The sequence below is a fragment of the Cibotium barometz genome, chromosome 38 (assembly GCF_041138505.1).
Source record: "Cibotium barometz isolate CiBa-2024 chromosome 38, ASM4113850v1, whole genome shotgun sequence".
NCBI lineage: Eukaryota > Viridiplantae > Streptophyta > Polypodiopsida > Cyatheales > Cibotiaceae > Cibotium > Cibotium barometz.
This window is the reverse complement of record NC_141083.1, coordinates 45,055,688-45,069,268: the sequence shown is the minus strand read 5'-3', so window position 1 is coordinate 45,069,268 and position 13,581 is coordinate 45,055,688. Positions and strand designations below refer to the sequence as shown.

Here is a 13,581-nt window from a genome sequence, read left to right as displayed (position 1 = left end):
AACAAAATCTTGTAAATTTTAGAGTTGGTTACAAAATTATTATGTTTTGGGTGGTTATAGAACTATTCAAAAAAGAAAATTTCTACCTTCATTTTGAGAGGTGAAGAAAGAAAATTTCTACCTTCATTCGAAGAAAGTTTTTCACCATTAGGGTGAAAGTTTCTTTTCGCACACTGATTTGTTTGAACGTCGAAGAAATTGAGAGAGAAAGTCGAAATTTGATAAATTAATCATTTGAACCTCGAAGTTTGCATCTGTGAATTATTTGCAGGCTTTTTCTGTTTGTGTGGCCAGATAATCGGAGGGGTGGTGAAATCACTAACCGTGACAAGGTGACGAAATGGCGGTCAGAACCGGTCAACGCCCGAGGCCGGTGCCGGGAAACCGGGCCGGCCGATTGGTCAGCGTTGTTGACCATGGTGGTAAAAAGCATACGTCGAGGTGAAACAGCAAAGCCTGTGGAGCTGGGGTAAAAACTTAAAAAGCCGTCGCGGAGCGTAATCATCATGGACTTTTGGGCGCGTTAGGAAAAAGGGGTTCCGATCTTTCTACGTGGGTAAAATCTAGGCTGTTTTTACTGCGCCCCCTTCTCTTCTTCTCACTTTGCATCTCTTTCTCTGTGCCCCCCTCTCTCTCCCCCCCCCACACACCCCTCTCTCTCTCTCTCTCTCTCTCTCTCTCTCTCTCTCTGTTGTCCTTGAAGCTACTGTTACTTCCGCCATAGCTTTCCTTCACTGCTATCAACAAGCTCTCTCTCTCTCTCTCTCTCTCTCTCTCACACACACACACACACACACAGGCTTCCCCATCGCTTCATGAGCTCGCCGAGTGATCTCAAATACTACCCCCTCCTTGCTATGTACTCATCGCCTCACTGAGTGCGATCTGTTTGCAGTAGAAGCTTGTTACACCCTCATGGGCGCTTCTCCGAAGATTGTGATCTTTGCTGTCTCATGTCTTTGAACGCGTTGAATCATCTCCATGGCATCAACTGGCTTCTACTAGAGCAGTAGTTTTAGAGAAAACCTAATACTAGGTCGTGTAATTTTCAAGTTTGAAGATTACACAAATGCTGCAAGAAGGGTTCTACCCTAAGGCAAGGGCTGCAGTGGAGTCTTGCCATCCTGATTTGTCACTTCAGATAAGCCCACCATGCAGCAGCGGCGGCGGCTGTGCTGTGAGCTTGAGGCCAGCATCGGCCTCAGGAAGGTCTACCATTACCACCACCACTAACAACAACAAGACCACCACCACCACCAACAGTATTAGTAGAATCAAGGAGCGAGACTTGGGCTTGGAACTCATGCGGAGAAGATCTAGTAGCAGCTCCAATAACAACATTACCGACAAAGCTAGTCCTAGCAGTTCAACTGGAGTAGTAACGATGGGCGACAAAGGTTTCCAAAAGGGTGTGTCTACAGACCTTTGCTTAGCGCCCGATTCTTCTCTGCCGCTTAAGGAAAGCACACCACCACCTAATCCTCATAATTACACTAACCTTAAGGCCAGCATATATCCTCAACATAGTGTAATTGCCCCTCAGTCTTGCTTAATTATGGAGACTAATCCATTAGCAAGCAAAGTGTCATCAGCATCTGCAGCAAATATGGGCACTGTTCAAATCCAAGGTTCAGTTGACATGAACAGCAACTTCATAAACATTCCACCCTTCTCCTCTGTCCACTTGCCCTCAGCTAAGAATTATATCAATGTTGCTGCAGTCCCAAATTCTTCATCCTACAAGAGTGAAGGGGTGCAAAGGTTTAGTGATCAGCTCAAGTTTAACCCTTTCTCTAATTTTGGGATTAGGAGCAGCTACAACGCCTTTAATGGTAGTACAGACAACACATCAAATACTACGGGAGCTCTCAGGCCAATGATGAGCACGAACTCGGCTTACCGAGATAATTACCTGCGTTCAAGGTTCATGGGAAAATTATCCACTAAGAGAAGCATGAGGGCTCCCAGGATGAGATGGACCAGCACCTTGCATGCCCACTTTGTGCACGCCGTTGAGCTACTCGGAGGCCACGAAAGTATGCAAACCCTAACCTCTCTCAATCATTAAAGCTGGTCACTAATTAACTAGCTAGCTGTTCTCAAGCTTAGAGCAAATCACTAAATTGGTGGTAGAGAAGGGTTTTTTCCCCCAAAACCCTAGGAGCTCTCCTCACATTATTAATTAAAGCAATCACTAATTTTATCTTTAATGTTGTGTTTTGGTGTATGATTGGTTAATTACTGAAAGTCTTGATCGAAGTGATGTTAAGAGACTGTATCATCTATGGTTTTTGGCAGGAGCCACCCCGAAATCGGTGTTGGAGCTGATGAATGTGAAGGACCTTACACTCGCCCATGTGAAGAGCCACCTGCAGGTAGCTATCCATGACATTCTCCCTTCTTTTCTCATCCCTGCGTTTGTCCGGACAAGGAAAGAATCCTCGCAAAGGTCGGAAATAATGTGCACTGTGCACATCATTGCTCCGACTTTACTTAAGGTTAAAGAAGGGTAGATCAAGGTAGAAAAAATCAGTGATCTGTGCAAATTGAAAATGCTTTTTCGACCTTGACGGAAAAGCTACCGCGGTAGATATCAGTGCAGGACATGCTATGCCCAATCAAAATCTAGTGTCTTATGAAGGGAATGCTCAATCATGAATGTGTCGAGTAATACGATATATAATGTGCCAATGCAGATGTACCGGACGGTGAAAACAACAGACAAGCCATCCTATGCAGGTAGCGGGATACCCTTTAACCAAAGATAAACCTTTGATTTGCATGGTAGTTTTTTTATTTTTTATTTTGGCTTTCACTACAACTATATTCCTAGGCAAGTAATAATTATCTGCAACAAGATTAGTTATTATTCGCTTTTGTAAATAGGGTCTCTTTTTTTTTTTTAATATCAGGACCATCGGACGTAAGCGAGGGCTACCGCTCTGCCTTCACCAACAGAGATTCGAACGCAGCGACTAGCAACGTTCAATCGCCTGCTTTGGACATGCAAAGCAAAGAAGCTCAGCCGCAAAACCATTTGTGTTCTTCTACTCAACAATATAACGGGTATGATTACGCCGGCCCTCCTCCGTACCTCAATTAACTCGTAGTGCATGCTAGAGGACAAACACACACTCTTTCATCCCACCGGAAGAGCCCCATTTCGTAGTGCAGGGGAAGAGCCCGCCAAGCCGGTGGCGATGGCGAAGAGGAAGGAGATGAAAACAACCTTAAATCTTGCTACATCTTCACACTACACATATGCCCTTAAAAACCCTTAAAGCCATAACGTAAGCCATAGGTAGGTAAGCATCCCCTCATGTGAGAGAGGGTTATGCATGCCCTTATGCAAGAGGGTGATGCCCTCATGCAAGGGGGCATTAGTTCTACCACAATATTGCCTTCATATATGCCAAGGCTTGTTTCTCATCCAATTTATGATTAGGCCTTCCCCCTTTTATGATCATACATTGGCCCTTGAAAATTAGTGGTATGTCCTTGAGGTGTCAATCTGTGGAATAGTTCTACTCCTCGTCGTGACTAGATGCCACAAGTTAATCCCTACTCATTCTGCTTGGTATTCTTATATAACGTTTATTTAAGGAGTGTATGAATGTGTAAAACTTGAGCCAAGCTCCATGTAAGATTATGCAAGCTTTTCTTAAAAAAGAAGAAGGAATATGCATAATTTTATCTACAATTTGGTTCTCTAAATCCACAAATTACATTTATAATATTTGTCACCATAGAGAATGCCACTGAAAATAACATATTGATTTCTAGTGCCAAAAATGTATTATCTAGCTAGTCCTAAAAAGGTTAAGGGTTTATATGATCGATCTTTAATATAGATGTTCTTTGTAGTAGCTAGATCTCAAACCCACAAACTTCCCCTTTAGGGAGTGCACACTTTTGAGTTCAAAAAATGAAGGATCTCATTTTCCATGTGTGCATAAATATATGCTTCAAATCTAAAAAAGCCTTTTTTCATGCCTATGCACATCAATTAACCTCGAGGATTTGATTTTGTAATTCAACTTAGTCATGCAGCTTTTTTAGTGCCATTTAAATTTCTTCTATATAAAGTACTTAAGATTTATAAAGAATTTCATGTGAGCTTATTAAATGGTACTATTTGTGTCATTTGCTCCATAGTAATAACTAATTATTTAATGTGGACACATATCGATAAGTTATTTTCCTACTAGAGCGCGGTCTAAATATGTCCTAGAGCTAAATTTATAAGCCATTCACATGGTATCTTCTACATGCAAGTTATCTCACCATAAGCCAATGATTAAAATTTTATGTAATATGGTTTGCATTGCATGCCTTTATGTGACATAGTTTGCTATTTAAGCCCAAAAACTCAAACAATATTATATTTCTATAGCTAAAGCATAGCTCACAAGGGAGATCATGGTCTTTTCATAATATTTTTCTTCACCACATATAATTTCAACTACTCATAGACTAGATTTCACTCTAGACTTACATTAGTAATATTATTTTACATTTCACATGCATCGTACAATAGGTGCCATTTGGTGTGAAACCTTGCTTGAATAGTATAATGTTTACATATGAAATGAATTTGGCTTCACATCAAGGTAAGGCATTATCCCTCCAACTCATTCTTTTGTATTTATAATAATCCTACTTAGTTAGCTATCAAGTATTTTTACTTAATTAAGGTCATTAAATAAAAGATGTGAACAATGAACTAAATCCATCCCATGTTTCAAACTAATGTAATATATCAAGTTTACATAAACATATGCTTGAGACTAAAGTAAAACATTATGCAGTGTTTATATTCAAAAATAGTAAAATATAAAACTCTTAATATAATCAAATGTTTAAAATGTTTGTATCATGATGTTCCAAGTTGTTTTATGCACTACAATCGGTGTATCCATTTCTAAAACAAGTTTAGAACTTGAATTTTGTATTTGAAGAAAATAGCCATATCGATATGCATGTAATGTGAATAAATTTGTTCTCAAACTAACAAGTGAAAGTCAACTATACAAATAATTTTAAATAAATGTCAATGCATGAAATGATTAAATATTGGAGTCATGTTGAAGATTAAAGAATGTAAATATGTCAAGACAAACATTCTCAAGCAACAAGTCAAACATTGAAAAAAGTGACCCATAACGATTGAGGTGGTAACTTAGCACACAACCCTAAAATGCTTGACCCAATGAGAAATCCATGCTACGTTAGAATTGAACTCTGTTTATTCTACTAAAGTCTTTATATGTGGAGAGGTGTTTTTTATTGTGCTTGCTTTGAAATTATCATCAATAGATGCAAAAGCATGCATTTAGGTTTTTTCTATTCATGAAGATCAAGTTCCAAGAGATAAGGGCTTCCAATGCATGAACGAAATATACATGTTTGTATTAAATGATGCATTGACTTTCATCAAACTGACTATAGTGCATCTTTAAATGATGTCCACATTTTAAAGGGATTTCATCATATATATATATATATATATATATATATATATATATATATATATATATATATATATATATATTTCATTATAAGTTCACTTATGGTTTGAAATAAACTCGTCAAGATTCCACCTTGTTTATGCTTTCTTTTAGATAAGACAATATTATAACTTTTTTTTGCATTGAAGTCACTTGAGTAATTTATATATGCCTAATCCCTTCATTAATTTTTTTCTTAGCCTTTAAGTTATTGTGGTCCCATTGATCATAACTCAAAACACCCAAACCATAAAGTGTTACTAGGTAAATTCATTTAAATTGATTGATCAAATCACCCAAACCATAAACTGTTACTAGATAAATTCATTTAAATTGCCCTTGAATTCTTTAGCTCAAACTCCTAAATTTTCATTGTTGGTATTTGTTTTCATTTATGCATGTCTTTGTGCATATTTTAGGCTTAATCTTGAGACCTCTTCTTGAGAGATGTAAACTCCAACCACTAAAACTCCACTAATATTTATTTTCATTTTATTATTGCCATATATATAATCTTGAGACCTGTTCATGAGAGGCGTTCACTCCAACCACTAATTATTAGCATATAGTTCATGTCTTTAAGAGACCTTATAGTTTGAGTGTACATATCATTTGTGTTGCTTGAGTATCTTAATCTCTCTAGGAGAGAAAAAGCCTTAAGAAAAAAAAAGGAAGTTGATTCACGACATCACAAGAAACATCAACCTTGTAGATCTTGTCATGTACAACCCTTGGACGTTGGTGTAGTCAAGTTGGTAGAACGATCGGGTGTCATGATAGGGGCCCAGGTTCGATGCCTATATGAACTACACAATAGGGGCAGCTTGTGTGAGCCGATGTATTGTTCCACCTTCCCAACACAAGATCTTGTCATGTACATTTTGTAGTCGTGTTCATAACTCATCTCTATTTTAGCAAATAATCACTAAGTGGGCAATTACTTCTATGTAGACTTATAAGGGGAGCCAATCCTTAGTATGTAAGCATAGCATGTGGAGAGAAATAGGGGTTAAAGTTCTTGCAAAAGGAAAGAAACTAAGGGTTTAAAACCAGAGATTTTATGAAAATATACAGAATTTAACTTATGGAAGGGCTGTTCAAATCTCGTTTAAATGCATTGATGGGAACAAAAGCACTGGATAAAGAAAAGGGCCCACGAGTTTAGAGGGTGGAGATTATCAGGGAAAGGCTTATAAACGCCAAAGGTGTTCAATCAAAGAATGGGCCTTTGAATAAAAGGTGTTCAATCAAAGAATGGTTATAAACACCCTTTGAATGTGCAAGCAGCTGTAGGTCCTTTGAATGTACGTGAAGTATATGTGGTTTGTAAAGCTCTTCCTTCATAGTTGAACGTAAACGGCTTTAGTGTTGCAGGTATTTGGAGTCGGCCACATTGCAACGTACTGCATTTCCACGATCACAATTACAAGCGCCCACCACCAGTACATTTTTGAAGGTAAGGGAATGGTTTTCGATGTTTATAGGGATCATAGCCATCTCTCTCTCTGTCTGTGTCTGTGTCTGTGTCTCTGTCTGTGTCTGTGTCTGTGTCTCTCTCTCAGAGCTAACGCAGGTCCTTTGTTCGGCATTCCTTTTCAGCCTGAAGATCTCCAACCAGCTGCTCGGAAGCACCCACACATGATAGCATTAATCTCCAACAGTGAAAGCCGCCACGAGCCATACAACAACACATCCACACTTTCTGAATTGGTCGCCTCGCAACGAGCAAACAACGTGGCTCCCAAGTTACCTAGCTTGGACTTCACCCTCGGCAGACCTGGCTGGCAAGTTGGAGAGCTTAATGATGGGCCCAAAGAGCTTCCACTTCTGAAGTGTTGAGGGCAGGGGATAATTCTATTCTCTACTTAGAGTGTTTGCATGAAAAGACATGCTAGTAACATGACTCTCTCCCTTGGCTGCAAGGCAGCAAAACGAAAAACTTCTTGATGTAGAGGATAGGCAATATCACTGAGGCTCTACGGCTCCATCATGGGAGCCTTTTTCTTTCATGGCACTCCATGATCGTGGCTTGTATGTAAAATTGTTTCTAGGCAAGTTCCAATCGTTTTCCGGCCTCCTGTTTTACCCGTGTGTGCGTGTTTGTTTTTTTGGTTGGCTGCTGATGCACCAATTAAATGCTCATTGACCAAAAGTTAAGAGTATATATATCCACTCGTGACGATATAATATATATATGTATATGTATATGTATACGTGCGTGCGTGCACGTGCGAGTGCGTGTTGTCTTTTCTATTCACCAATTAATTGCTCAACACGCGTGACGAGATATATATCTACTCGTGGCTTTGCCACAAGGAAAGTTTGCTCCTTATCGTGCCAATTAGGGTTTTGGAAAAAGACGGGTAGAACTGAAAATGCTACCTCCAATTTTCAAAAATAGTAATAATTGGATGAAATTATGAAGAAAATGCTTGTTCAAATTTGCATTTTCTTGTTCAACCAATGGTGAGAAGGATTCATGTCAAGTTAAGTCAAAAATGTGTCCCAAACATTGGTGCCAATACTGTATCTTTAATTACAAGAAGTTATTTGGTAAGACCTTAGACCCCTGATATAGATATTTGATAGAGAACCAATGGAAGTTTCATTCGAATTTGATTTTATAGTCATAGGTTAAATTTAATTTGAATAGAAAAGTGCACACTCAAATATTTTGAGTTGAATCATGTAAGCTTTACAGTATTGGGAATACATTTTTACATAATTGAGCTGCTTTTAACTGCACTTAACAACACTTAAATTGTGTCGTTACACCGTGAAAAAAGAGCCTCTTCACAAATTCTACAAGAGTTCAAGGTTGATTAATCACAACACATTAGAAATAATACATAATATGATAATTATCATTGGGTGACTTGTAAACTCCCACAAAACAATAAATCAAGGAGAGACATGTAGTCAGTTCTATGAGGTTTTTTTAGGCCACTCTCATATATCGATTTCATCACTATTACAAATCCTCTTCAACAAGGAACTTTTATTTTTCAAGAGCTAGGTAGCAAAGGATTTCTTTGGTCGAGGGAGGGGTTCCAACCTGGGCTCTCTTCTTGGGAGCCATCTACACCAACTCACCCCAACTCAAGTAGCCAACAAGAAACTTCAAATAGTCTATACATTAGATTACACCAACCCACCCAACTCAAGCACCCCACAAGAAACTTCAAATTAGATTACAAGTTAATGGTTGATTTCAAGATTTGTTTGTCAATACGTGAGACATATGTCTATATGATCAAGAGATGATTCAATACCTGTGTATTTGGTTCCTACTTGTTATGGGTATATTGATTTGCACCTTGGTCCCTACTTGTTATGGATAGATTAATTTGATGAGCATGTTGAGGGCTAGCCCCCTGTGTTCTGTCTACTCCAATCCCTAATCCCTTTCTTCCTTACATGCAAACAAGCATGATTTTTCTTAAAAATTGAGAAAATAAATAAGGGGAGGGGAGAGAGAGAGAGAGAGAGAGAGAGAGAGAGAGAGAGAGAGAGAGAGAGAGAGAGAGAGAGAGATTTTCTCTATAGCTACCAAATCATAGAAACCACATTGTGTCCACTCCAGTGCTTTAGTTTCAATATATCTCCCCTTACTTATTTACACACACATACTTGCGCACATAAACACACATACTCGTTAGTCATGCATGTGCATGCTCACGTCCTCACTTGTTTATACTTGTTGCATCTAATATAAGATATATATAAACAATAACAGCCTAGGACTCCTAGCTAGATGGATTAGAAGGTGGACTCTTAGGCTTTCTGTGGACTAAAAGATAAGGTTCAATCTTTATGAAAAAAACTTCTCAATTTGATTGGGATTAATGCCACCAAGAAAACAAGAGCATAGTGTGAGAAGATGATTTATGTCCAGTGCATCCAAAGAAACTTCTAAATGCTAAGTCTTACTAGAAGATCTTTTGGAAAGAATGCTTTCACAAAGGCTACCAGGAATCTACTTATCCAAGCAACTAAATAAGTGAAATCTATGAGATAATGCCTAACGCAAGCCTCAATAACATGCTTAATTCTGTATATTTTGCTCGCCAAAAACTTAAAAGATAAGTAAAATTTTCTCCTTTAAAAAAATCAAAGTCTAGCTATAATAAAAAATAAGATGCACAAAGAAAAAGCCTATTCAAAATTATAATTTCTGTGGTGAAGAGGATTGTTGTACTGGTTCGCCAAAAAAAAAAAATCTCAAACATTGAGGTGGACTACTACCTTCATATATCTTAGACCCATGGCAACCATGTGTGTAAATAGTGTAGTGTTTATAATTTACTTTTTAATTCCCCAAATTTCACATTATGTAGGGGCGGTAACTCACAAGGCATGGAATCAAAGCTCTAGACTGTGGAATGTATAAGGTCATGTGCCTCAATGAGAAGGAAGATAAGGTGAGAATGTCTTACTCTTTTGGAAGGATAAAAGTTCTGACTCTAGGTCCTATGTTTGGAAGCATGGTTGTAATGTTAGACCCTATGACTATACATACTTAATGCCCCACGTGTGTGTGTGGGTGTGGGGGTGTGTATGTGTGCATATGTGCACGTGCTTATGTGTGCCTTACATGGATGTAGGAAGCGCTTATTAATATTTTCCATGTTTGGTTGGTATTTATAAAGAAAACAAATATGCCAATTCCCCCATTGTTCAGTGTAATAACAACTTCATAAAACAGCAAAAAATGGATCACAAGAATGTATCAGGGCCTTTTTCTTTTTAGTCTTGCATCTAACTTAGCATGATGGAGTACACATAATGCATGTGCACTTAGCACACATTTTTGAGCCGATAACCTACTTAACAATAGGTTCCAAGTTTGAATTCTAGAAATTTAATTTAGCTTAATTTTTTTAAAAAGAATAGACAGAAGTTATGATTTATGAGGTTATTAGTTAAAATTGCATTTATGGTCATTATGTGTTCACAAAGGTGTGCAATATTAAAGTTGTAGGTACAACTTTGATGATATATCAAGAGTTGGAATATAAGGCCTAGGGGCTCCTTAATTGTTTCTCCATTAATGTGTTATCACAACACTCGATTGAGCCACACTTAAAATGGGAGGATTTCCTAACCACAACCCTATTTCTACTTCAAAATATAATTTAATCCCTTTCTTACTCCACACTAAAATTTTATAACCTAAGAGCTTCATCCATTGAACTTGATTAGTAATCTTCCTTTTGCATGCAATTCTTCATGGTGCGTTGAAATATAAACTATGTACTTTTTTGGGAGACTATACCTTCATGCAAGACTATAGCTTAGTAGGAGGTTCTATTTTGGAAGTTTTCGTACCTAAAGTGTGTCTACTCACCCATTTATTCTCATGAACTACTTCACAATGCATGCAATAAGGATTTCAAGCAAAATGGAAGTTATGGTATATCTACAAAAAAAGTGCTACGTTTTTCTCACCTCTCTTTTCCCACATGATTGATTTACAATTTTCAATCAACAGCCCTAAAACCTCCATATCAAAAGATATCTAAATATTTAAAAGAATTTTGAGGACTCGGTGGAAATCACTTGGGCTCAAAATATCATGATGCATATAAATGGGTTGGGAAATCACTTTGTGGATGTGTTCAATTGTTTTGAGTGGTCGTGTTTGAGGGTGGGGAAGGTGAGATCAATTTGTACATATATGGGCATATCCCTTGTGCATCCTCAAGCTTTAAGTTAAGGATTTATACAAAAAATAGTAAACATTAGAAGAATTTTATCACTAAGGGTTGTGTTGATGTCATCCTATTATGATGTTATGGGTACACCATGGATAGGGATCAAGATATAGTCAAGTGGGGTTATTCTATCAATAGTCAAAAGACCTTTTTGATGAAATTATTCAACAACAATGATGGAGCAAATATTAAATTATGATGTTGATAATAAGCAAGATTAGATTTTCAATAAAAATATACAATTGAATCTTTAATTGTAAATAGTAAGAAGTAGTATGTAGACAGCCATAGCTTGCACAAATTCCATAAAGGGCCATTATATACTTATGAACATTAGTGGATTATTAGATTTGACATGATCATAGTAAATGGATTGAAACTACATGCTTAAAACATGTTTGTAGTCATACTCACATTCAATGCCTTTGCGAATAATATGTTAAAATGTTGCATCTCAAGGTCCATCATATTAATTAGGGCTCTCAAAAAATAGTACTCGAAGAATTAAAAAAGTATTATATTTGCTTGGTGTGTTCCTAAATTACTTATCGAGCTATGTGTCATTGCTTGCATTAAGAGCTCAAAAACTATGACTTATATACACCATGCATCATGAATGTGAATTTGAGCCAATTAATTGCTTAAGGAACATGGAGGGCCTTGAAAGAGCATGTTATATCTAGTGGCTCATCAATATCTAATGATATTTTGTTGACATGTTCAATATTCTAGATCTCGTATAAATGAAATAAAGCAAATAAATTCAAGATTGGCTTGACTAAACCATGTTTTAGTGTGCCTTGGGGAAACCACCGTGCTTTCCCACTGGACGAAAATCAATCTCTTTAGATACCTACCTTAAATGTGAAGTTACGATCGTGCATTGCAACCTCCAATATTGTGAAATAGAACGTTAGTGTTTGATGTGCAATAAACAAAATGAGTTTGTGGTTTGCTTAGACTTCTCAAGAAGTCATTTTCTTGGGAAAAAAATGACAAGTTGAAAGCACCTTTTCTTGATGGAAATTTATAAGATTCTATGAGCCTTATCAACTTATCCATTCAAATTTACTTCTTCTTTCATTGTGGAATGTTGTGATGCATGGCTTCTTTTCGGTGGTTGTGTATTTGAAAAAGAAAGAAAAAACAATTAGTTTGTGTTTCCTTTCCATTATTCGGTTTCAAAGTTGTGAACATAATTTTACCTATTGATTATATAACGTAGTTTTATTGCTCCAAGTAGAGCCTCTTGTTATTCCAAGTGATACTTTGCATTTTTTTAAGCTAGGAGATTACACATTCTTATGCTTAAGCCAAGGTTCGGTCCTTTTTTATTTTTGGGTTTCCACACATACATCTATGTTGGCCCATTGTCACATACATGAAGTCAAATTGAAGCATTGGTTCCATGTTCTTCAGTTGGAATGGTACATTTGCGAGTTCCAACACGTAGTTAAAGAAACCATGTGCACCATTTTTAAAAAAAAGGCTATTATATTAAGAAGTTAGGAGGAAGTTACATAGTGCACCATTGTGCAATGAGTTTTAGAAAAAGATTAAGTCATTTACTGCCTTAATAAACGATGTAGTTAGCACGTGAATGCACTAAAGGGCCTCAATGCAAAGGACATTCTACCCATTTCAAAGCCAACAAAGGAATTTATGTTTTTGAACATCCATGGGCATGAGACTTTTCTCACATGAATCAATTTAATTAGATGCTATCTTAACCTAGTGTCAAGCCTTTTCAAACGTTGAAACCCGCGTGGAGATGCGAGCTTAGGAAGCTAGGAGTATGGCCTGATTTCTATGAACGGTAACGAAGGTAGCAGAGGCTAAGGCCTAGGGCTTAGGATAATTGCTACCGTGATCAGTGGTAGTTAGTACTGGTGTATCTACTATGGTTACACGGATTATTTATTATGGTAGCTTAGTGTTGCGTGGGCAAATTGGACAGACGATCCACGTGGGTTGGCTAGCTAAGAGAACCAGCCTTCTCAAATTTTCTAATGTTATTTAGACTGGCAATGGGGAGTACTATACTACTATTTGCAACTGCTATTTTTCCAGGCTTTTAAAAGCAGCGACTTTGAGCGGCCTTTTTCCCCTATCGCAATTTGCAACTTTTGCATGCGTATTGCGTACTAAGAGCAGACAGCTGCAGTCAGTTCAGTAAAAAGCCTTGGTAACTTGGCAAGCTTCAACTTTCTTGCGTCGCGCACTTCCAAGCTTGAGCTTACTATAATATTTGCTGCATGCATGGTATGAGTGAACGAGGGTACTGCAGCGCCTATGTCCCCGTCGCCGACAGCTTTTGCACAGGGATGCGTGTGACAACCAGCAGAGACACTCGAGAGCCG

The 13,581-nt window shown here is 37.7% G+C and overlaps 1 protein-coding gene across 1 annotated transcript; it reads left to right on the top strand.

Annotated features, from left to right (window-relative positions):
• Nucleotides 1-621: 621 nt before the first annotated feature.
• Nucleotides 622-7,592, top strand: LOC147616777 (uncharacterized). Its single transcript, XM_086777841.1, has 6 exons — nt 622-2,036; nt 2,299-2,375; nt 2,697-2,739; nt 2,913-3,066; nt 6,882-6,963; nt 7,107-7,592. The coding sequence occupies exons 1-6, from the start codon at nt 1,070-1,072 to the stop codon at nt 7,344-7,346; spliced, it is 1,563 nt and encodes a 520-aa protein (XP_086633967.1). The 5' UTR covers nt 622-1,069; the 3' UTR covers nt 7,347-7,592.
• Nucleotides 7,593-13,581: the final 5,989 nt, after the last annotated feature.

Coding starts and splice junctions, on each gene's coding strand:
- LOC147616777 (XM_086777841.1), top strand. CDS start 1,070: ATGCTGCAAGAAGGGTTCTACCCTAAGGCAAGGGCTGCAGTGGAGTCT. Junction 2,037..2,298: donor GCTACTCGGAGGCCACGAAA/GTATGCAAACCC, acceptor GGTTTTTGGCAG/GAGCCACCCCGAAATCGGTG. Junction 6,964..7,106: donor CCACCAGTACATTTTTGAAG/GTAAGGGAATGG, acceptor ATTCCTTTTCAG/CCTGAAGATCTCCAACCAGC.